Source organism: Aythya ferina (genome assembly GCF_964211825.1).
Source record: "Aythya ferina genome assembly, chromosome: 2".
Taxonomy (NCBI): Eukaryota; Metazoa; Chordata; class Aves; order Anseriformes; family Anatidae; genus Aythya; species Aythya ferina.
The window spans coordinates 107674067-107698297 of NC_140297.1; the positions used below are offsets into that span (position 1 = coordinate 107674067).

At 42.2% G+C, this 24231-nt stretch overlaps 1 protein-coding gene across 7 annotated transcripts in view; it reads right to left on the reverse strand.

The window, feature by feature from the left end:
- The window catches only part of MTCL1 (microtubule crosslinking factor 1), a 104439-nt gene that overhangs the window by 77081 nt on the left and 3127 nt on the right, over positions 1-24231 (reverse strand). For all 7 annotated transcript variants that reach the window (XM_084508113.1, XM_084508112.1, XM_084508118.1 and 4 more), the window contains exons 2-3: positions 15432-15660; positions 13784-13938 (exon numbers count right to left, since the gene is read on the reverse strand). In XM_084508113.1, coding sequence (XP_084364239.1) covers positions 13784-13938; positions 15432-15660 — 384 coding nt within the window. The remainder of the gene's footprint in view (positions 1-13783; positions 13939-15431; positions 15661-24231) is intronic.

The following is a 24231-nucleotide window of genomic DNA, read 5'->3' on the forward strand; positions in this document are numbered from 1 at the left end:
TTCACGTAGCAAAAAAGTAGGGAATGAATAGCACTAACAGATGAGTGCTTCCATGCAAATAATCTTCATACTGAAAATAGGGGAGGCCTCTTCCAGCCCATGCTGCACCAAAGAAGACATACCAGTTGCAAATGAAAAACAGAGTGCTTGTATTTCATTAAAGTTAGGAAGGAAATTCTGTCTGCCCTCTGATAGTTTTTTGTGCCAGCTGAAAGTGAATTTATGGCATAATTGAAATTACATTCCTTTTCTGCTACTCACTTGCTTCTGCTGAGCATCATTATGCTGATGTAATTTATCAAGTCTTACATCTGAAGAGCTGTTCTGATTCTACAATCCCACTCTTTGTACCATCAGCCTCTGAAAATCTGGGCATTATAATCTTCTTCCTCCACCTGATTCCCTTTCATGAAAGCTCTGCAAAAAATTGTGATAGAAAAATGCAGAGGATCCCGGATAGCTATTAAATCCGAGAATTAAGACATACTTTCACTGTTACCGGTGAATTTTCATTATGAACTTGGCTCCAGCATCCCTCACTCCAGCCATAAATGCTCCCAAAATACCGAAAGGCAGAAGCAGACAGATGAAGAGAGGCAGCAACCTGAAACTGGGATAAAAGTAAATAGGAAAGTGTCCCACAAATGCCCCTGGCACCAGCTGCATGGCCGCCAGGATGGCTGTTCTGCAGGGGAGCACTGGGACATTTGGTTCCCCCAGATCTCCAGCAAGCAGAGGCAAGGACACGTCTTCTCTTCCATGCCTCGCAGCAGACAAATGACTTATGCAGCTGCCACCAAAGGCAGAAGCTGGTGGGTTGGCCGGTGCCCTCAGACGTGTGATTGCAAGAACAGGCTACCTCTGCTGATTACAGCGGAGAGCAGCAGGTCTGTGCCAAGGAATACAGTCTGCTTGGCAGAGCGTCATTTTTACTGTTGTTTGTGAACAAACCCGATCCCTTGCTGAGGATCTGGGACTGGCAATCAGAAAGTAAACTAAACACATTTACTTTGAAGGCCTGCTGGATCAAACAGTGAGCCCCAGAGGCTGCTTTATATACAAGTCTCAAGAACAGAAATACTCTTTTAAACCAGCATGCTTAACCTCACCTAGTCCACATTTTAGTTCATTACCTGTTGCCACAGATCTGAACTGACAGTCCAGAGCAGACAAAACTGTACCACGGACCCGGGAAAGGGACTGGTCCCCACACCATGGGGGTAAGAGTAGGCACTCCACCAGAAGATGCTAATGGGAGGTTTTTAAATCAGAAATGCCCATGTAAATCCAATACTTGAGAGTACTCACAGCTGCAAGATACTGAAACCTTGACATTTTATTTGGCTGTATTCAAATTACCCTATCAAGCCTCACGCACTTTTTTGCTGTTGAATGCCAAACTAAAATAATCGGTGCTTGGATACCTATGTATTAGTAGGAACGTTTCCTTAGGCCACGTAAGAATAATGAATTGTTTGAGACAGAAAAAAAAAACACTTTTTATTGCACAATCTGCCTCCAGAGATTGCGGCCGTACTTGGGAAGGTTTGACAAGCCCTTGCTGCAGAGCCAGCTTCTCTTACAAACTGCAAAGAGGCAGTGATCTGACCTTTGACAGCTCCAGGGATCCAATTCCCCTATCTCCAATCCTTTGTAAGCATTAAGTACTGTCATCAGTTTCTCCCATATTTTAACACTCACATGAATTGAATACTAAAGCCTATAAAGCTTAACATGGAGTGAACTTCCTCGCTTAGGCAGCAACGTGGTATTTCACTTTGCATGTCTTCATCACATCACCACCCAAGGCTGACTTTTTAACACACACTCAACCATGAAAAAACCACCACAAAACAATCTAGGTTTTCAGTTAAAGAAACAAAACAAAGTGAAAATCCAAGGAGATATTACACCAAGAGCTTTGAAAGACCTGCAGGTAGTGATGACCATTTGGACATCTGCTCACTTCTGGTGAAAATAAAAATGGAAAGGTAAACTTTCCCTGGTACGCACACTGTAGAGGCAGAGTGTGACTATTCTGCTATAATAGCTGGGACTGCTGTCAATTACCCCTAAATGCACCATCACTATGATGATTTCATTGTGGTAAATCTTTCATTTGAAAATAATAGTCACTGCTTTCATGGAGAAAACAGAAACTCAATAAATCCTTAATGATGCCTACTCTCATTTATGCTGGCAGAGTTAGACAGTAAAAACAATTTTTCTTGCAATCGTCAAACTGACGAGCTGGTTTCAGGTTTTAACCCTCTATGAAGAGTTTCGGAGGGAGAGTAGAAATACAACTATTAATGGCTTTGTATGAAATATCTTGATTATAGATGTCAGCTATGAGTAACTGCAACACAAGATGCCCCTGAAAAGAAAATTAAGACTAAACCAGAAGTATTCCAAGAATTTCTATTTCTCTTCCTCCCCTGCAAGCCCCGTAGTGGTTATTACCGCATCCTCCTCTCCCTGCAGCCCCTGCTTGTGAGACGAGAGTAAAATGAGACTTTGGTGGTGGGCGATGTATCTGAGCTATTTCCTCTCACAATTGCTCCAGCGTTTCCGGAAATCTCATATTCTTCCCATTCCCCTCTCCGAGCAGCCAAGTCCAACCCAACTGCAGGGCCTCAGAGCAAGGGGCAGGATGACCAAGTGAAGCACCAAAAAAAGTGAAATGGATGAAAAAGCCAGCTTCAGTTTTGAAGACCAGACTGTAATATGACAAGAATGACAACCTTTGCATTCCAATTAGTGCTCCCATCCCCTTCAATTACGTCAGCTGATGACCTGGAATAAAAGTGTCAGGATCCAATCAACACCCACATTTAAAGCTAGTTAACAGGCTGTCAGGTTCAGTTGCGAAAATGCCTTTATTAGCAAGCAGTCGCAGTGAAATGTGAAAAGCATTGTCAGTCTTCATACACTGAGAATTACATGCTGATTGCTTTAGGAAACTGAACGTATAATGAATGGAGTGACCTTTTTTTTTCTTCTTCATTTGTTGTTTGCTGTGAAAAATCATATCATTGTGCTTCTGAGATATTCCTATTAGCACCAGATTCTTTGAAGAAGCATTGTTCATCACATGGAGCATTACATTGTGGATACTTGTGGAGTATCACTTGTGGATTGTCACATCCACAGCCTTTCTGTTGCTTTTACTTCTACAGGCAACATCAGTGAAGCCAAGAAGCACATGTGAAAGGAGCAAAACATGCAAGAGTCCCACCAAGGAGGCAATTTCAGAAGAGGAGGATGGAGGGATGATATGGCTGGCCACCTGAGCAGGTGAAGGACACAAGGACCTGAGCAGCGGTGGCCACTGGTGCACTGGGCATTTCAAAGATGCATTCCAATTTTTTGTTTGTTTTACAATACTCACCTTAATTTCTTGACCCTTTTCCTTGTGAAAACAGCTCAGAAACTATAGTTACAACCCCTGACAGCTGACCACAGCATGACACAGTGAAGAACTTAGGAGCTGTCTTCCCATAATCCTGATTCACAATGGTCAAGGCACAACAATGATTTATCTCTTCATCCCTCCACTAGTTTTCTACCTTCCCTACCCATGGCACAGCAAAAGGGAGACTCTTTGTGTGGGGGCCTGAGGACTAAAATTTTTCCCTGTAGTAAAAGACCTGTTTGTGCTATCTGTGGCAATGTGCACTACATCTTCCAGTTTGGGAACAATCAACAAATGAATAAAGTCATCATAAAAGACACATGGCCAAGGCACTTCTGCCTTGCAAGCATTCATCACGCCATTTAAAAGCTATACTCCCTCCTTTGTCACTTCAAAATCTGCTGCTTTGGCACAACTGAACTCAGGGACGGGAATTTATTCTGAACGCTGAGCAAAGTGTTGGCAAGAAGAGCCGCGTTCGCCCATCTCCACCCAAGCCCCACTTTCTTCCAGCACAGAGGACTGCAGCAAGAGCCTGCTGAAGAGATTGAGCTGCAACTATTTTGGAGTGATCCCTGAGAAAGAGGCCTTAAATAGACCAATATGTACGTCTGGCAGTCTCAGATGGATCGTTGTGCTCCCTCTGCCCACGTAGACATTATGCTGACGTCCCTAAATACCAACGCAATTTACCCTCTGCAGCTATTAGCACTGGAGCAAAATCTAAAATCTTCATATTCAGGTACGAATATCTTAAAACGTTCACATTCACTAGGGCTTTAGCTGCTGCATTGCTACACATACTCAGTAAAAAGAAAAGGAAACGATGAACCCCAGGGTAGGATACCCATGGTTATATACCCAGATGGTGCCATTTTTCTAGACTGAATGAACCACTGCCTTCTCCCTTACAGGTACTAAAAGAAACGGCAGGTTTTCTCACATGAAGGCACAAAACCCAAGCCAAATGAGGCACAGCCTTCATTCTGCATCCTCCCTGCACCAGGATCCGCCTCCATCCCATGCTTTTCTCCCCAGTCCGTGTGTGGGGATGGGCTAAAAACACAGACCGCCCTGTGATCCAGCTGCAGGGATGTGTGGGGTGTGTGCAGGTTCCTAAGCACTCCCGTGGGGATGGGGAAGGGGCTGAAGCACCACACATGTCACCACTTTGGCACGTGCTTGGGCTGTGTAAAGTGGGATGGGTGTATCTTCAGCTTTGGCACAAAAGGAACGGGTTATTTGCAGACAGCAGTAAAATGTGCTGTTTCTTGGTTACTCTAAGACTGCCAGCTGCTCAGTCCCACCTCTTTGCCACTTAAACCCTTTTCCTGCCCCTCTTGCACTGATTGATTCTGCTTTTCCACTCTGCTTACTGCAGGCATCAGGGTGGGGAAGGGCAAAGGAATAAACAGCCTTAGCACTGTGGTTCAGCCCCAGTATTTCTGAGTTGACTGGCAACTTACTTGGCTCCTTTCAGTGGCTTCGCCCCATCCTGTTTGAATTTAAAGCAAGTGGGCATCCAAGAAATGCAAGGGTTTGGTGGTGGAGCCATGCTTAGCAGTGCAGTGCCTGGCACAGGAAAGTGGTAAAGCCCAACGCCGTAGCATGTGGCAATGTGAAATTCGGCAAGGCGGTCAGATCTTACTCCCTCATGCATGCTCAGACAGCTCGAGTAGTGTGATGTTAATAATAGATAAGTTCTCTGTGCAATAAGTTACATCCTCCTTTCAAAAATGGAGCTGGAGAAGCAAGTGTAAATAATTCATCCGGGAAGAGAAATAATCAATTAACCCTTCCAAGCAAGGACAAAAATCAATGGCGCTGACTTTCCCTGCACAGACATTTCCAGGCAGCACTGCCCGATGGCTGCCAACACCCCGAGCTGACACCTAGCCTTACGTGCAGCATCACCACAACACCCGCCAGCACCAGGAGCATCGGTACGAAGACATGCATCTCTCAGAGCTCCTGTTCTCACTCTGACAGACTGCCTCTTCCTCCTTTCCATCCCTCTCCCCAGAGCTCTGGATGCGAGGATGAAATTCCTGGGGACGTGATATGAAAACAGTTGGCGTCCGCTCGCTGCCAGGCAGCCAAAGTGCAGCACGGCATCCATGTGTCGCAGGAGCAGCGTCACCAAATTCACCCAGCAAACCAACAGTGTTTTTTTTTTACAGCTTCCAACTCCCATTTTCATTCAACTGTAGCTCCTTGATGTGCTCGAGGCCAGATTCACTCATGATCTGTGCTGGTTCCTCTGAACAGAGTGTGAGACGGGTGTGAGAGCATCCCCGAAACGCATATCCCCCAGCTGCCCATCTCCGCCACAAACACCGCATGATGCATCCCATGCCAGCAGCTGCCAGACAGTTGCTGGTCTGAATATCACCAGAGAGTGTCAAGGTGAGGGATATTCCTCATTAGCGTCGGTGTATGCTCAGCTGAGGATATTCCATCTTTAAATCCTAGCTTGTGCTCATCCAAAAACTGAAAATGTGCTTGCCCTGGGACCAAGTCTTGCCCACACCTTGGCAAGGAAAGCAAATAGTGCTGCCTTCAGCCACTGAAATGTGATTCAGAATTTGGAGACCATGCCTTATTTTCCCTCCCCCAAAAACCAGCACTTGTGGATTTGCTACTTAATTTTTACAACGGCTTGCTAAAGAAAACTGTTAATTATGCTGTTGATAGAATAAGGGTCAGAATTAAAAATAAGCCTGTACTTTTCCCCTGAACGTTTTATATAGATGTCACACAGGCTACAGTTTGTTTGCACTGTCACTGCTGAGGCACATGTGACACACAGCAGGATTATTTTTGGTAGCCGGGTGGAGGATGGGGGAAGGATGCACAGTCTGAGCTCCGCAGAGGTTATCTCCATGCCAGCTTCTGCTATTGCAAGAGTAGCAGTCTTTCAGCGAATGATAGCCTTCTGCTATATTCTAAGAAAAAATTGTGACTAACAGGGCATAGAGATATTTAGTTACTATACAAAGACTGTTTCCTTATAACTCTCTAGCAACTATCTGTTCAGTCCCGCAGCTGTGGTAGGTTCCTGCAGCACTTCAAGGATATTTCTCCATACACAAAGGCCAAGTGAGGTCCCCCACAGTGCTCGGTAGCAGGGCGATGATGGGGGTGATGTGGAGGGTAGGTTTTCTGCATGATGTAAAACTCTGGGTCTGATCAGCAGCATTACTATTACTTGCTCTCAAAACCCCTCACCTCAAACATCATACTAGGATTTGGAAGCAGTGCCAGATGACTGTTGGCAAGTGTGGTCAAATAACAGATAGTTAGAAGATAGAGACTAGATAGAGCTTGGTGGTAGTTTATTTGGCAAGCCATAAATTCAGGTGCAGACACAGTTCTACAGTGTCTGTGTGTGTAATGTTCATGGGGCTGGCACTAAGCATTTTGGCATGAGATTCTGGCACAAAACCTTTTGAAATGTTTGTTGTTGTTGTTGTTTAAATATATTTTTTCAATTTCCAAAAAAGAAATACAGAGAGTTCATTAGAAGATGTAAAGTATAGTTCCTCTCAAAAAAAAAAAAAAAAAAAAGTTTCTGTTCACAGAGACTATTTCCCTGTCTGCTACACATTTTGAGTTGACCCAGATCCATTCCTTCACCTTCCCTCCACCCTCTTTGTGAGTATCAACACCAAGCAGAGAATTTTACTAGTAGCATAGCTCCTGAATTGCCATAATGATTATAAATCATCCACTGTTGTTTAGGTAACAATTCATTATTTAAAAAAAGAGACTGGAGACAAAGTGGTGCTTCAGTAAAACTTTCAGCCAGTTAATGGTTTTAGCTCTACTTATTGCAGAATAACTCATTACTGAGGACTGTCAGAAGCAGTAACTTCCAAGCAGGGTTACTGAGTCAACACACTGATTTTGCTCAGCCCTTTTTATACTACTTTAATCTGTAGCTTGCAAAATCTTCTCTTTTCCCCATTTCTCAGCAAATCCCCATCATTTAAAATCACTGACAACTAAGAAGAGCCATACACTAGAAAAATCAGATACTTCACAGCATAGCCCTATTTCACCCTGATGAGTAAGAAAGTTTAATTTGAGGAATGACTGAAGAACATTATGCGCCACCTTAGTAAACACAAATGAACTCCTAGCTAATGAAAATATGGGCAATATTTTCTACAAACAAGTATGTTTTTGCTAAGAATAATTTCTTTACCTTCTGTGTATACTTCACACTCTATCTATGTGTTTACATCAGCGAGAGAAGAGGAAAAAAGTGATTTCAGATTGGAATAACTATGCTTTAAACATATGCTGTATGTATTGCGTCCTACTTAACAGGTTCAAGGCAATGCAAATCAGCTGTCATGCTCAGCTTCAGAAAATAGCCTCCAGATTTTATTTTGCTATATTATAGAGGGAGAGAGCAATAGCCTTCTATCAGAAAAAATGCTTTCTTCCTCTAGTGATGTTAAATGGAGTAGTGCACATGTATTTTGGAGCAAAATTGTCTCTAAATACTATGCCTGAAAGATATTTCATCTCATATATACCTACCATTTTTGCAAGCATCTGAATGCAGCTTTTTACTCTGTTAAAAGGAACAGATATTTAAACAAAAAATGAGTTTGAAACAACAGTTCTCAAACTGTGCCTCCAAAACCAAGTGTTGCAGGGGAGGAGGAGAGTGTAAGCTCAGGCATGACAGTATCCCCATTAGCAAGTGATCCTTGGATCACAGAGCCTCAGGAGAAGCCATTGTCCTGAAAAGTCCACGGGTAACCTGGGAAATCCCATTTACTGCTTGTGCTGGTTCTCATCTCTGTCTGTGTCCTAGAGAGATGTTAGAGGCATTACTAAAGGCCAGTGGGTTTTCACTTCTCTCCTCTCATGCAGAAATTAATGGGAATGTTTTTTCTTGCCTTCCCATTTGGCCTCTGCCTTTCTTTGTAAAACCACCAGCGGACACGAGCTGCAGCAATGCCTCTCCACCAACTGGAAGTGATTTCCTGAACGACTGTGCCTGGAGAAGAGCACTGGCGCCTGCAGCAGTCCTGACAGCCTGGAAGCACAAATGACTTCAGCGAGTTGCTGGCCAGGAAAGCCTCAGCATCACAGGGGAGATGGCAGCAAGGCGAGATGTCCTTGTGGGAGAGAAAGCAGCACCTCCACGCTGCTCCCCTCTGGTCCTGCTGCTTGCCATGGCAATAAAGAGGTTGTCACCTGCTTGGTGTGGCTGTCCCCCAAGCAATAAATGCCCCTTTCTTCCCAGTTACACAGTTCTCATTCATTTCTTGTTAAACCGTTTCATAGCACTCACGTCAAATCTTCCTGCAGCTGCTGCCCTCGTCCCTAATCCTCCCCTCTCTTTGTCTGCCCAGCAGGGCTGCCCATCCCAACCCACAGCAGTGCCTCCCTTTCTCTTCCCCTGCTCGCGACGCCAAGCCCAGACAAAGGGCACATGAAAATACACATTTGGCAGCTGCGGGTAGGAGACCAACTCACCCTCCTCCCTAAAAGAAAGACATTCCCCCTAAGGATGCCCTCCTGGCTCCAAGGAAGGGGCATTTAGGACGGGTTAGCTGCTGAGTGAAGGATGCTCACATCTCAAAGAAAATCCATGTGCCCTTGTCAAAGTTGAGCCTTTGAGAAGGCTCAGCATCTTTGCAGCTGCTCAGGAGAGAACCGGTGTGGGCTTCATATTGGAGTTTTATAGCCCCTGACTACAGGACATGCACCTTCTCCTCATAGCTCCTGTATGTCAAGTTTCACTTGCACCACAGAGCAATTAAGAAGGATCCATTTGGGGGCTGCAGGGAGGGAACCAGGATTTCCTCACAATTGTTAGTGGGGCCATTGTGGCAATGGGCACAGGCCTTTGAGTAAGGAAATGATTTCTCCTGAGATTTAGGTAAAACTAAGTTTAAGTGTACACACAAAAAAATTGCCTTATTCAAATTAATAGAATATTAAGCAATGTATGTATTTGTTCACATAACTTAAAAGGAATTCAGCTCACTGAACTGGTAGAAATCACTGCAGCTTTTAAAGCAATGGTGGCTTTTTCTGGTGCATAGATAATATATTCCTCGTGTAATTTTTTCAAATAGCTTGTCCAGAGTTGGACAACCACTGGTAGACAAGAAAGCTTATCTTATATTTAACATATGAGTAGAAACCATCCAGTGACCATCAGCCATGTGAGACAGGGACACCATAGTAAATATGTTTGATGATACAATTAAAAATCACATGCTAATAAATAGACAGGAAGATTTACAATTATAGTTGCACATGCAACCTTGATTTGGTTTTGTCATAACTTCTAAAAAATTGATTTTGCATCCCTCTACAAAGTGTTTTCTGAATGCTTGATGGTTGATCAAGTTAGATTGTTAACCTACACCAGTATTTCTTATGAGTTGAATTAGGAAACTAGGAAGGAAAAAACAACAATTGAAGAGCTGCTTCCAAGGTAATGTGTCAGTGATAGGGTAACTTTTTTTTTTTTTCTCTCTTTTGGCTGCCTATTACCTCAAATGTCCATGTTAATAACCTAGACAACAAGAGGAAAAAGCATACAAACCTTGGCAATGACATGCATGCTTATCCGAGTTGTGAGGGTGCACTGCCTTTGCTTTTAAAGCTCTAAGGAAGAAGCAGCTTTGGTGAGACACAGAAGATCCTAGCAGATTTCCTAGAAGACACAGCTCTTAGGGACATGCCGATTTTGCAAAGGACGTACTACAAAGAAGTGCTCACAGCAGTAGAAAAACTCTGAAGCTCTGATGAAGAAAGTAATAAGCAGCTGCCACAAAAAAAGGTGTCAGAGGGAGGCATAAAACCAGCTGAAAAGGCTATGGTAATAAAAAAGGAAGAGTTGAAGAAGGGAAACTGAAAAAGCAGGTGAATGTAATTGTGGAAAAAAAAAATCAATGAACCACAGTGCTGGAGCACTGGGAACAGACAGAATTAGAACAACTTGGCACAGTCAGTAAAGTTAAAAAATATTCAGAGAAATATTATTACCCAGTGGAAGAAATAGCTTCAAAAGAACCAGTAGAAGTATTTTGGGCAAGAGTGCTGAGCTACATAGTAGCCAAAAAAAAAAAAAAAAAGGGGAGAGGGGGAGAAAATAATTATGGGAAAGGAAAGCACCCTATCACCTTATGGCTCTTTGGCTAAGAGGGCTGAAAATAATGAAGTAGAGTGACATGATTAAACAAAGTGTATGTCAGGGTGCTGATGAAAATATTTAGAGAAGAATAAGAATGGTATCTAGTTGGCAAACCTCAGGACTGGATAAAATACACAACTACTGGTCAAAAGCCCTAACTGATTTATATTTTACCTCAAAACACATCTACGGGAAATGTTGCAAAAGACTGGAGGGATGGAGCACGCTTATGAAAAAAGGAAAAAGAAAGAGAGGTGGCATTTACTTAAAAACCCATAGCTCACCTGTGATCTGGAAGCTCTTTATTGGAACAATCAGTGAAAACCAGAATATTTTGATGACAGGAGGTACCTGGCAGGTGCCAGAACAAAACAAAACAATCTAGATGTGTTTTTGATAGATTATGCAAAAGCTTCTGAAAGCATATCATGAAATAGGAATTCAGAAGTGTCCAGGACTGGGAAGAGAATCGCATTAGCTACAACACAGCAGCAGAGCAGGAGATAAGAACAGTGTGATGGACATGGTGGGTGACTTCTTGTCACCCTTCCTCTTTGTAGTAATTTTGCTTCTATTAATTGCAAAGCCGAGACACACTGAGAAATGTTATTTAGTGACTAAAGAGGAAAGCTTGTCTCATATCTACTTAATATGACAATTTGAAAATATATGCTCTGGATGGGACTAAAATTAATTTCCCAGTTAAAACAGGAAGGCTTTTTTGAGAGAGATTAAAAATCTTGTTGAAAGTATCACAGAAGGTAGAAATAGGTACAGGGATGAAAGAATATGTAACTCCATTGAACATCATAAATGTTTAGGAATTCCTCAAACGATTACAATACAAATGAAGATAGATTTAAAGAGTGTTTTCAGAGATGTGTACAATTCTTAAAAATATTTCAGCATGAAAAATACATTAAAGATAACCAACATATGTGCCTTTCACAGCAGTAAGAAATTGGACCTAAGGGAATTGTATAACAGGACAAAGGAGAAGTTTTTCACTGAATTAAACAGTGAACATGAACGCAGATGTGAGAAAACCTTTCTGTTGATCAGAAGATAGAGGAGGGCTGTGAATAGTCAAGGATATTACAGAAAACGGGCATATGGAGAGAGCAAGCACTGCTTAACTGGGTCTTGGGCAATGCTCCAGGACAGAGCAGGAAAGATATCCCTTCAAAGTGGCAGCCTTTGGATAGACAAGATGCACAGGCAGAGTGGAATGGGAAGAAGCTATATGGCCTTTGGGTCACTTTTCTCCTGACATATAAAGAACTAGTTTTTGTACTGGCACATCTGTTACATATTCTTTTAGGGCTGTGTACACATTAAATGCTTCTAAAGAGGAATCACTTCTGGTAGTTATTTGAATACGTTTTGAGGGAAGAAATCTGCTTTCTTTCTTTATTTATTTAGGGTATTTTTCAGCAATGTCAACAGCTTTGCAACTACACACTCATCTGGCACAACTGTCATCATGCTCCTCAAACTTTTGGCTCATCTGTCCTTGTGTGACCTGCCAAGGATCTAAATTTCCATCTTCTAACCCACAGTGACCTTGTGATTATTTTTTTTCTGCCTCCCAGAAAAAACACCACTTGTGGTATGAAAAAGCAGAATACATCTTTAAGGACTACTACATCTTATGCCTCACTGTGTGTCCAGGTCGACATGAGTGCATATCATCATTACACCTGCCTGCTTCTCCTTTCCTAGCTCTCCACCAGCAAAGATGCAAAGACATCTTAGGTGGGGAAATCTGCTTCCTAAATAAGAATACATCATTTCTACTTGCAGAGCAGCAGAGGGACAGGTAGGCGAGTTAGCTGGGCCTCCCTCCTCTGCTTGGCTGCAGTAACCTAGGAAGCAGGGTAAATTTAGCCTGGCCAGAGCTACTTTGAGAATGCACACCCACAAACTAGCTTCTTGAATGGTTTAATCCCAAAGACCATCACACAGTATCTATCAGGCTGTGAGTTAATCAACATCAAACAATACATCAGGTACCGGCATTTTTGTGTGGAATATATATTGCATACCCTGTAACATGGCACTACGTCCATTAAGCACAACATTCACAAATAACATTGAGAAAGAAGAATAGATAAAACATCATCCAGACCTTTCTTTTGTGTCTTCCTTAGAGGACACTCCTAGATTACTCCTAAGTAATCTAAACTATTATAACAACACCTTCTGATAATCTTCCGCATTATGTACAAAATGCTCCAAAACTCCTGCTCTGGGCTCCTTCATCCTCATAACTCAAATTTACAAAGAAATAAAATAGGGGTTGTCCTTATAAAACTGAATCAGGCTTTGTGCCAGTTGACTTGCAAACATAGTTTGAAAGATTAAAATAAGACATAATTGCACTGGCTCTCTAAATCTGACCAGGGCTCAGAGGATAAATGCCTTACCTCATTAAGTTTAAATGTTCTACCTCAATCTCGTTTAAAACAGAGCAGAGACCATGAGCTGCCAATCTGCTGTACAGGTAAGAGAACAGAAATACTGCTACAGTCTAGGATACTGGCTCCAGCAAGGAGCCACATTTATTATATGGCTCTCCTTTATTGTCTCCTGCACCTCAGTTTGCTTGCTTCCAAGGATCTTCACTTCACCCAGTACGACTACTTGTCAGCTCCCATCGGTGATCCCTTGTCTCAACAGACAGAGTTTCTGTTCCTGAAGTGCAAATGTTATTTATACATTACAGACCACATTCCTGCCGCCTAACTCATGCTGGTGGCTCCCACTGTCACCACTGAAGAGCACCAGCCAAAACGGCGGCTCGCCTATCTGAACTAACCTCTGAGGGATGAGTCACGCACACTTCATTTGACTCTAAAATAGGTGGAAGTCCCAGTTTGGGTAAAGGAGAGTCAGAGATTGCTGGCTTTGAATCAAAGTTAGCTTTGCTCCATTAGGAAGAGGCCATGAGGAACTAGGTTAAAATAGGACAGAAGCCCTGTGAGAAGCCCTGGAGAAAACCCCCAACACCTACCTCTCTATTGCTTCTAAAGTACCAACACACTTGGGATGTATAACAAAGGCAAGGAGAGCTTCAAGACAACTGTACAAGCAATATCTGCAGGCATTTCATGCAAGAATTAGTCTAAGACACTTGAGTGCCAAATTTCTCATCTAACCCATCAACACCGTTCTGCATGATTTTCCAGATTATTGCTTACCTCTTTTAACTTGTCCAGCTCATTTTGCAGTGTCTGTTTTGATACTTCCACCTCAATGATTTGCTGTCGAAGGACTTCATTCTCATCTTCTGCTTTAACACGTTTCTCCTCCACACTCTCCAGCTCATGGTGCAGTCTGACAGAAACATCTTTGGCTACCTGGTCAGAGAAGCACAAACACATGAAGCAGATCCATGAGGAGCAACACCTACAGCATGTTTGCTACAGCAGAAAACATCCAAGAGACAGCCAAGAGATTTTCAATTCAATTATGAGACTGCTGATGAAAGGTTTCAAGCCTTCCAAATACTAAAATGAATATTCATTTCTAAAAAATAAATCCAAGATGAAAATATATTTGATTACACATCTCCAGCTCTCCCTCCACATTATGCTAAGGCAGTGTCATGGACAGCAGGAGGAAACAAGCAGATACGAAGCAGATACTAAGCACATCAAAGTCCCAGCATAACACACGGATAAAACAAAAGATATTGTGCTGCAAAGTTGACAGGTCATTGATCAAAGCCACATCCATGCAAAGGTCTCATTTGCCCAAATTTGCTTCTCTAGCAGCAATCACAACCTGGCAAGAGTGATAAGAAAGAAATATATGCTAGCTTAGGTTTTCTGAGTCCAGCCTAACAGGAAAGAATATTTACTCCAAAAACATTCAGAATGGTGATTCATCACAAGAAATGATGAATTACTGAATTACAGCAATTCAGCAAAAACAAAGCAGACAAAGAAACTCAATATCTCTTTTACTTGGATTTACATAAAAGGTTTTTACTGAATAATGCATTATTTATATTATGATAAGGTTATCATTTGTTTAATACAATAAAAGAGAAAATTATGTCTGGCATTTTGAAAGGTTTGATTGCTTGATACATCATGTGGATTTCCACTGCTGGGAACCAATAATTCCAGTTTCAGAAGGTTTTATGTTTTGTATTTTCGAGAACCAGGTGCTTAATAATTCCAGCAGTAAGATATTTTCAAAACAGTTGCATGATAGCAATAGTCAGAAAGAGAACAAGGAAAGTTAGATAAGCATCATGCTTATGCAAACCTTAGCCTCAACAGAAACATTTCTGAAAAAACATAAAGACTGTTTCAGTATGAACAGATTTTACAGGAATTTGAGTTATGGGAATAGTATTTTTATTCTCTATCTCCCCTCCTAAACTGCTGTAACAGTCTGCTTCTGTATGAGACTCAAAAAGAATAGCTTGTTAGGCCAGAAGAAATGTGCCTTTGACAAGTTTTTTTCAGTTATTTGACTTAAGCAAGAAATGAAAGGAAGGAAACAGTATGAACTGGGAAAAGCATATCAAGTTTTGTTTATACAGTTTTGGACATCTAAAGTTTTGAGTAAAGCCAGTAAAACAAAGCCCTTTAAATCTTTCAAGTGCACAAATCTAACTCGACAGCATTTCTTTCATTTGAGGCTAAGCACATGTTTTTTCACTTGCTAACACATCTTTTTATGATGATAAGCTGAACATTTGTTTTCCACAACAGAAGAAGGAAATTGGTCCTGACATTTTGAGAACTACTGCCTGTTTCATATGTCACCTTTGCTTCCATTATAGGGAGCCAAGTCCCGCTCTGCTCTCTTTCGCTGTGAATATGAATCTCTCACCTACCTTTAAATCTTGTTCCAAGCTCCTAATGAGCTCTCCGTCCACATGGCCTGTTTGTGCAACTTTCAAGCTTTTCTGTTCTGCTTTCCTGAGACGATATTGCAGAATGCGGCAATTCTTATTTGCCCGGTCCAGCTCTCGCCGGAGCTCCTGCAGCTGGTAAACATCTTCCTCTAAATAACTGTCACGCATTTCTTCCATTTCAGCTCGAAGTTCATCCAGCTCATCCTGTGAAAAGTGAAAACAGTGCTCCATCATACCTTTAAATCTCACCCGTGGGAGCAAATAGGAAACATGCTCACTAGGATACCAAGCTAATAGAGTGATACAGATTGCAACAAGCATCTCCAGAAGCCATAGGAACTAAAGTTTTATCCCAACATTGAATAATTATGATGGACCAACGAATGCTTGTTACATTTCTTACAATTGCTTTAATAATTAAAAACAGACCAGATGCTTATCTGTTTCCTGGAACTGGTAGCACCTTCATTTTTCCATCTCTAATAAAAATAAAAAATGCATAATACTTTTCCACTGTCTGAACTGATTCCTTGCTTTATTCAGATTACAGTAAACCCACCTAACAAAGTACCTCAACATCTCTGTGTGACGAGCATTTTTAACAAGCAATTCCTAAAAATGAAATTGTCTCTTTAAAACTGTAAAGGTTCTTTGACATAGGAACTTTCTGCCAAATATTGAACTGCTCCATATGAAAATGCTGTCCCACCTGAGCCCAGCGCCATGGACATTTTGAATGACAGACGGGTTGGGTGTGGGAGAAAATGGTTTTTGATTGTGTGTGTACATTTGAATAACAGGGATCACAAGGACAAAATAAACCCTGTGCCCATGGGAATATAGCCTGGGCATTCCTTTCTGGGCACCCTGAGCTATCCCAGTGCCACCTCATTCCATGAGCAGCACATGCTCTCTCAAGTCAGATTTAAAGATTTATGGCTGAACAGGATCAGCTCTATCATTCTCATTTGTTTAATCTGTGCACGACTGAAGCTCCAGGGTTAAAACTCTTATAAAGGTCTTCCAGGCTCAGGGGTACAAGCCACTGAACTACTGCATGGGAGGAAATCTCTACTAAGCTGGGAAAACAAATCAAGGAAAAGAACAAGAGAAGAATATTTGAAATTAAGCAGCAAATTTTATTTTTTTTCTTTAAAATTGCATTTGATGTTATAAAGACCACATTTCTGTGGAAAACATAAATAAGATTCAAGGAAAACTTGCATTGGGGTTAGCTGCACTGCCACCTCACTTCAGATTTGTAACTGATACTTGAAATACCTGAAATACGCTAGCTGGAGGGTATTTCACAGGTGGAGAAGACACAGCTATGGAGCTGACATTGATGACAAAGCCCACTCCGAGCTGGACCGTCCTTGCCCAGTCCCACTAGCACAGTGGGGTGCCAACATCCCCCCTCTAGTGAGATACACCATTCGCCCCCTCCCATGGCCACACTGGGTGGACAGCCCTGCTCCTCCCCATATCCGTCTTGCTCCCCTCAAGCTTTACAAATCAACTAAAAGAAGACTTGTCCAATTTCTTTAGCCTCATTGGCACGGTTATGTTAGAATAGGAGTGTTACACCCACAACAATCCCACCAATATACAAAAACTTGAGTATTTACACAATGATATTTTAACTCAAGGTAGCTGAGCCAGCATCAATCAAATTTTGGGTAAGCCCAAAGCTTGTTATTTCTAAAACAAACACTCTGAGCTCCATGCAATTCTCCTTAAAGCTCAGAAAGGACAGACTGGGAGAAAGGTTTTCTCCCAACCCCTCAATAACCCTATACATTCTCATTATATTCGGATTTCTGCAGCGTTAAAGCTAAGGTACATCATGCCCTGTAATCTCCCTGGGACAGCTGCAGGAGAAGGGCATTTGGGTGGATGAGAAGCTCCTGGGTGACTCCCTAATGAGCAAGGTTTTAGAAATTGGTTAGAGAATAGCAGTGACTTTTGAACCTGAGAAAAGGAGGACACTGTTGTGTTACCAGTATATTAGCTAGTTGTTTTGGCTAAGGAGATGATTCCAAAACTGCAATCTGTAGCTGTCAGAGCTAATATAGCCCTATGGCATGAACAGGAACTGAGTTATTGCTTAAGGCTGTCTGCAGACTCAGGAACTGAATCACGTACAACTAGATTTAAGCTCAATCATCTTTTAATGGCATCTTCAGAACTCAAATGTTACATTGACAATTTGGTTGCAAATTGAGAATTTTGCAACACAGTTCCACGATGAAGAAAAATATCTGTTAGCACCAAATTAATGGGATCTAGTTTACTTCAAGTTTACTATGTTTATACTTCAAGGAACAAACAATGGCTTTAGTATATTAAGTGGTCTGCAAAGAGTAATTATAATTTTATTGCTGATCTCTTAAACTTACTCCTTGTCTGTATCAGTTTCTGGAATTAGTAAATCTGGCCAGTTTCTAAAGATAAACAGCCCACTCCAATTGACTTCAAAGTATTTACTACAGTCAAATTTGGAAAGGGAATCTGTCATCCTTTCAAACAACCCAGTCCCCTGAAAAAAGCATCCCACTGAAACTGAAGAGCCTCAAATCCCCTCGGTGGGCATGGAATCTCTCACAGCATTCAGGGTAACTCTGCCTCCAATCCAGACTTGAATCCAATATCTTTCCTCCTACCAAAGAAGTTCCCCCCAAAGTTGCAAGCACTGGCAGGAGCTGTATTTCAGTAGAGAGGCGTGTCCTTTACCCCCAGTAAAACTTCCATTTTCTCCATCTCCCTTACCAGCACAACTCTGACTTGGCAAATCTGTGATTTTCTTCTTACGATTGCCTCTGGATTTGGTTATATAAATACACAGTTTGCTTTTCTTTGGTTATATAAACACAGTTTCCTTTTCTTTAGTGCAATTTGGCAGATAAACTGAAATTGAGGATACAATCAAGAAAGCTGTATTTTAAAACCATTCATGGTTCTCCCCTCATTTTTATTTATTTATTTTTTTTAACTGAATTGAGCTTATTTCGTACACATTTTTTTCCCGCTCCCCAAACTTTTATTTAGAAATCAGAATGTGCCCTGAGCCCTTATATTTTGGAATACAGCAGCCTTTGGAGGAGTTTTAAAACACGGCAACATCCATGCAAACACAACGAGGGAACAAACAAGTCTGACCATATAAGGAGCAGAAAACTGGCTGTGCAGGCTGCACACGCCGATAGCCTGCCTTCTGCTGCACTGCTGTGTTGCCCTAAGCTCATACCTGCTGGGTCTCCCCAGCCAACGCAGAAAAAATAAAAAAGGGTCAGACTGGGTCTTTTTGAGGAGCAAGATGAAGGTATTTTCACATATTAAAAATACACGTATGGGAGCAGGTTCAGGTTTATCATCTCTTGAAATGCAGGAAAGCAGTAGGTCACTCAGATCTTTGTATGACAGCACACAACTGTGGTTACTGGGGTAGTCTTTACTGGTTACAGCAAAGACATACTCTTGCTCTTGATATAGCAGAAAGGGTGCAGACGCTCTCAGCTGACAACAGCTAATTCTCCTCAGTGGGTCCTTGTGACTCTGCCATAGGTACCACAAACCTGTATCAGCATCCACTAAGTCACAGCTGTTACACTTGCACCTACAAAACCAGGGCAGCTTACGGTCCTGTTCTGAAGTGATGTGTACACAGAAAAGAGTGGAAGCTCAATTAAAGTCTGCTTTATTTTTTTAACACCCCTGTACATGTAAAAACTGCCCCAAATGCCAGGGAAGGGAAATAAGATATTTTCTAGTCACCTCACTGTCCTTGCAGCTGTCTTGGTGGGATCTCCCAGGCACAAATGCAAGGCTGGCCAGGATGTTAGGCCAGAGGCTCCAGCTGAAAAGAGTTTTATTCAAAACCACCAAGAGGAAGCAAACACTGAAAGTGATGATCTGCAGGCCTCACAACAGCCACGGAGAAACAACACAGGGAAGTGGAAATTACAATTGAAACTGTGATGGTCCTACTTACTAAACTGGTGACCCCACCACTCTGGAGGAAAACATGTCAGTCATTCGTTCAATCAAAGACACATGCAGGCAAAGCAGAACCTCAGAAAACCCAAACTCGGGAGTCTGGAAAAAACAAAGTGCTTTCACTGCAAGGCAGTTGGAAAGACTATGTAATCCCAATCCCTGACTTCATTAAAACGTATTGTTATTATTACTATTATTATTGTGAGTGAGAACTGCAGCTCTTTCTCTCAAGAGGTGTTGAGTTTCATACCGTGGACTTTAATTTCATAGAACTGAAAAGAGAGACCAGAATAGGCACTTAAGAGTAATTAAAATAAACAAACAAGTAAGAAAGCAGGCATCCCTCTTTGTGCATGTAAAAAACTGAGAGCTTGCACCCTGCCTTAAACAGGGAGGACCTGCTCCAAGATCCCAAACTGGCAATTGAAATTGCAAGGTTAAATGCAGGCAGAAGCAGCTTCACTTCGCTGTACGCTCCTGCAGGGGATGAGAGCCTCCTCTTGATCCCCTTTAATTTACTGGTAATTATGTTATTGACTTCAGTAAGAACAGCAGCAGGCAGAGAGTCCTGCAAGAAAGAACATTGTTTAGGAAAAAGCTCAACTGCTTTTCTTTCCAGATGTCACGCTGGTCATAAGAAAGGAAAAGCGGAAAGTGTGGGAAATGAAACCACTTTCTAACTGGCAGCTCCTTCTAAATTTGCAGTAGAAATCCAAGTTGCTCCTGAGTCTGGCTGCTTATGCTTTAAGGAACCCAATTCAGATGACTTCCTAAAGGCCAGCTGTTTGGGGTCTAATGGGGACCACCCATCTGGGCATCTGCCTGGATGCAGGGACACACATAAAGAGCTGCTCCGTTTGAGGGATTCCCCTAGACTCCAGTGGGAAAGCAAGACAATTAGGATTCACTGTTGCCACGTCCACGCACTAAGCCAAGGTGAACTGGTTAAAAGGGGAAAGAATGTGTGCAGTTTACATTGCTGCATAGCCCAAATACATACTGATGGTGTAATTCCACATCTGCACCGTGCAAATTGAAGACCTGCCTGTCAGAAGAGAAGCCATTACCCCATTAATACCTTTATTGATGTCATACTTTTTAAATATTGATTTAATTTATAACAAAGTATAATTAAGAGTAAATTATAGGAATATGCCCTGTTTGGGATTCTTAAAAAAGAGAGAGAGAGAGAGGAGCCAGGTCTTGCAGCTATTACACTGAGTAACCTGTGCTCATACATATGAGTCATTCCCAGTGAAGGGAACAGGAATACTTGCACAACTGACTGGTGGTGTCTACCTGGCCAGTCTGGCCAAGATCCGTAATGAGGTTTGAAGGCAAATTTTCCAGTCATCCCCACCACCTCCTGTTTTCATCCACACAGCCTGCGGAGCACACACGAACTGTATTCCTTTGGGAATAAAACACCCAGAGAACTACGCTCCAAGGGTGCTCCAAATGTGCTCCATTACTCTTGCATCCTCTGGACAGCTTTAAAACACCAGCATGATGGAGACGTTTTATTCAGGAAACCCAGTGGATGTAGAAACCTCAGTAAGGATGAGGAAACTTCAGTAGAGGTTGTATAGATACTGAATTATTTCCCATGCATTTACAATTATGTATACCAACAAACTGAAAGTTTTGAGGCTCTGTTGAAGTAGAACACGTCAGTGTCTAGATGGTAATATTTGCAAACTAGGAACGTATCAGTGCCCAGAAGTTAAATACTAGCTTGGTAACATCTGCAAACAAGGAGTAGAAAAACAAACATACAAAACCAATAAGTACAGCATTTAAGCAAATGCAAGCAAAGCATGAAATTCAATTGTCTATGTAAAAAGTCTAAGTGTTGTTTAATTTAGCCAGAAGTCACATTTATAGCTTATGCCAGTAGCTTTTCTAAATAAAAGGTTATTTAAAATAAGTTAAATCAAATGTGGGGAGGGCGAGGAAGAAAGGATGGGTGGAAATTACAGTGGGTAACCGCTATGGTACTGGCAAATCCAGGAGTTCTAGAAAGGCCTTGAAAAATCTGAGATTCACGAACTGCAATTTTATGTAATCTCTGTTTTTGTATTTTAAATATCTCAAACCGTCTTTATGTAGGAGACGGTGTTACTGCTAAGGAATAAACACATCCCCCTTATCACTTTACCCGCTTTGGCAGAGCTGCAGTAGGGATAAATACGCTCTAAAAGGCTTTGGTTGTGAAGAAAGCAACAACCATTATTGTTGCCTCTTGCAAAATACGCTAAGGAACCGAAAGCCCCTGGGCCCCTGATTGTATTGTTTAGCTCTCAAACCAAACTACTTTAACATAGCCTTGCACTGACCCGGTGCTGCCTGAAGCTTGCATGACTTTCCAAGGCAGAACACTGGAGGTGTGAAACAAGATGAGAACCAAAAACTCACATGGTTGTGAGCAGCTGCTGACTTCAGGGCTGCTTGGAGTGTGCAGGATGTGAGAGAGAGAGGAGCGTCTGGCAGCTTTTCTGTTTCACTCAAGCACCGGGCCTGTGACTGTGCCAGCACGCTTCCTCTGATGGGGCATCTGAAGCCCTGGGAGCACTCATCTGACGGATGCACCACCACCACCAAACCTCCTGAGCACTGGAGATGGAGGTTATGTCCTGGTACATCGCCTCCTCTACCCTCCAGGCAGCACAGGGCTTTGGTGGGGACGCAGCTGGGGCCACCAAGGCCCCGTCCCCTTCCCCTATTCCCCCCCAAGGTGATGTTTCCCTCCAGCAGCTGGCTGTGGCCCAAGGCCCATCACACAGGCTGCAAGCCCAGGGCAGGATTATTGCTGCTATTTGCTTCAGGAACACCAGGTACCAGGTGAGATGGCAACGGAACCTCTGTTTGTGCTTTGTTTTGCTGACCCCTGTCACCCTCGCTAAAGGAAATATTTGGTCCCGTCACTTTGCATCGTTCTTTGCTTGGCAAAGGTCCTTTGAGGTACACAAGTGAAGTTCACCTCAAGCATACAGACTCAAGGACCTACAGTTTCAAGGGAGCTGGGAAATACAAGATAACCCCATGTGACACACACTGCAGTTTTAAACAAAAATGAGCTTTGTGTAGATATATCAGGGTGCAGTAAGGTGCCAGGAGTGGCCACTTATTCCCCTTATATACACCCTGTGTCACAGATAAAAATGAAAGTACAAAGAGTAAGACAAAGCAAGATAAACAAGGTGATTATCTAAGATATCCTGGGTAGCTTAGAATACATTTTTGTGCTAGTCTGCACAGTAATAGCATCTAGGGCATGTGAACTTGTACCAAGACACTCACAAACACTCAGTGAAGCAAAGCAAGCACCAGTTTCATTTAAGAACAGCAAGAAGTGTTACACTTCATGGACAAGGCTTTTTTTTTTTTCTTTTTTTTTTTTTTTTTTTCCAAATAGTGTCCGTGAAGGATGTAAAGAGAAAAACATGTGTCAGACTTGTATTTCACAAGTCAAGTATCACTGCTGTTTCTGGTAACAAGCTTACTTAATTAAAACAGCCTGAAACAAACTTATGCCAAGATAAAGCGAAAACATCTTTAATTGCTAAAATTTAGTCCCTCTCCCTTAGGAACCCTGATCCTTTAGAGGGATCTGCACCACAAGGAGAATCTTTCAAAGCTTCCCAGGACTTGCACAGTCCACAATGGTTCTCCACAGGCAGTATTTTGCTCCTACAAATGGGACCGGACAGAAGTAACTAAACCTATACCTTCCACTAGCATTTACCAATGAACTTCTGACTACAGAGGCAGCCACCACGACATAATTCCACTCTTTCACCTCAGCAAATAAGTGACACCTTTTTAATTGCTGTTGTAGTATTACAGCCTTTCAGCATGTTACATGGGAAGGTTATGCAAGAAACTCCTGAAACTGAAATCAACAATGAAATTTCACAGAGGTAGTAAAAGGGAAACTGCACCATGTGAACACTTATCCTGAGCTGCTTCATGTATATGCTTCACTTTACAGACAGTCCGCTACTTCTGGAGCCAAAGCCCCATCTAGCATGAAATCACAGTGCCAGGAAATAAAGGGTGGCAACCTTATATCAGGTTGAGATCAGGCTCACAGTATATGGAGTCTCAGACAACTGGAGCACCAACAGCTTGCTCTGCAAGGCTTCCATGGAGAGTTCTGGGAGACTGTCTAGTATTGGGGTAGAAACAAAGACAAGTGATTGTGTTCACGTTGTTTCTTCTAGAAGCCCTTTTATCTCCAGTAACCATTACAGTTAAATAAGTCTTTGTATGCAATGTGTGCATATATATACACACAGAGAGAGTACATTCTATATCCTGTTATAGAGATGTGAAAGAGATGTGAAAGTCCTCTCTATGTGAAAGAGAAATTTCCCTGGAATAGGCTCTAAAATCATGTGCACTTACTGTTGCATTCCAGATGTAGGGAGGGAAGAGGAGTGAACTCTACAAAACTCAGCATACGGACACGCTCAGGAAATTAGTGTTTTCTTCTGGGATTTATCTAATCATTTGTCTATTCGCAGCTGACGGCCTCCCCATTATTTCTTAACCCCCTCCAGTTAAACAAGAAACAAAGCTCACTCCTTCACCAAACAAGAGAACTGCCTTGTAAGAAACGCAAGAAACAAACCCACACGTCAACAGCTCGTGCAACGCTGTGGTTTTAATTTGTGGAAGACTAGAGAAGCGCTTTAATAAGTTTCCCTAGGAAAGGAAAAGAAAATTTGGGAATTCTCCCGATGGCTTCTGAGCTGTCAGACTGATTCCAACCCATCT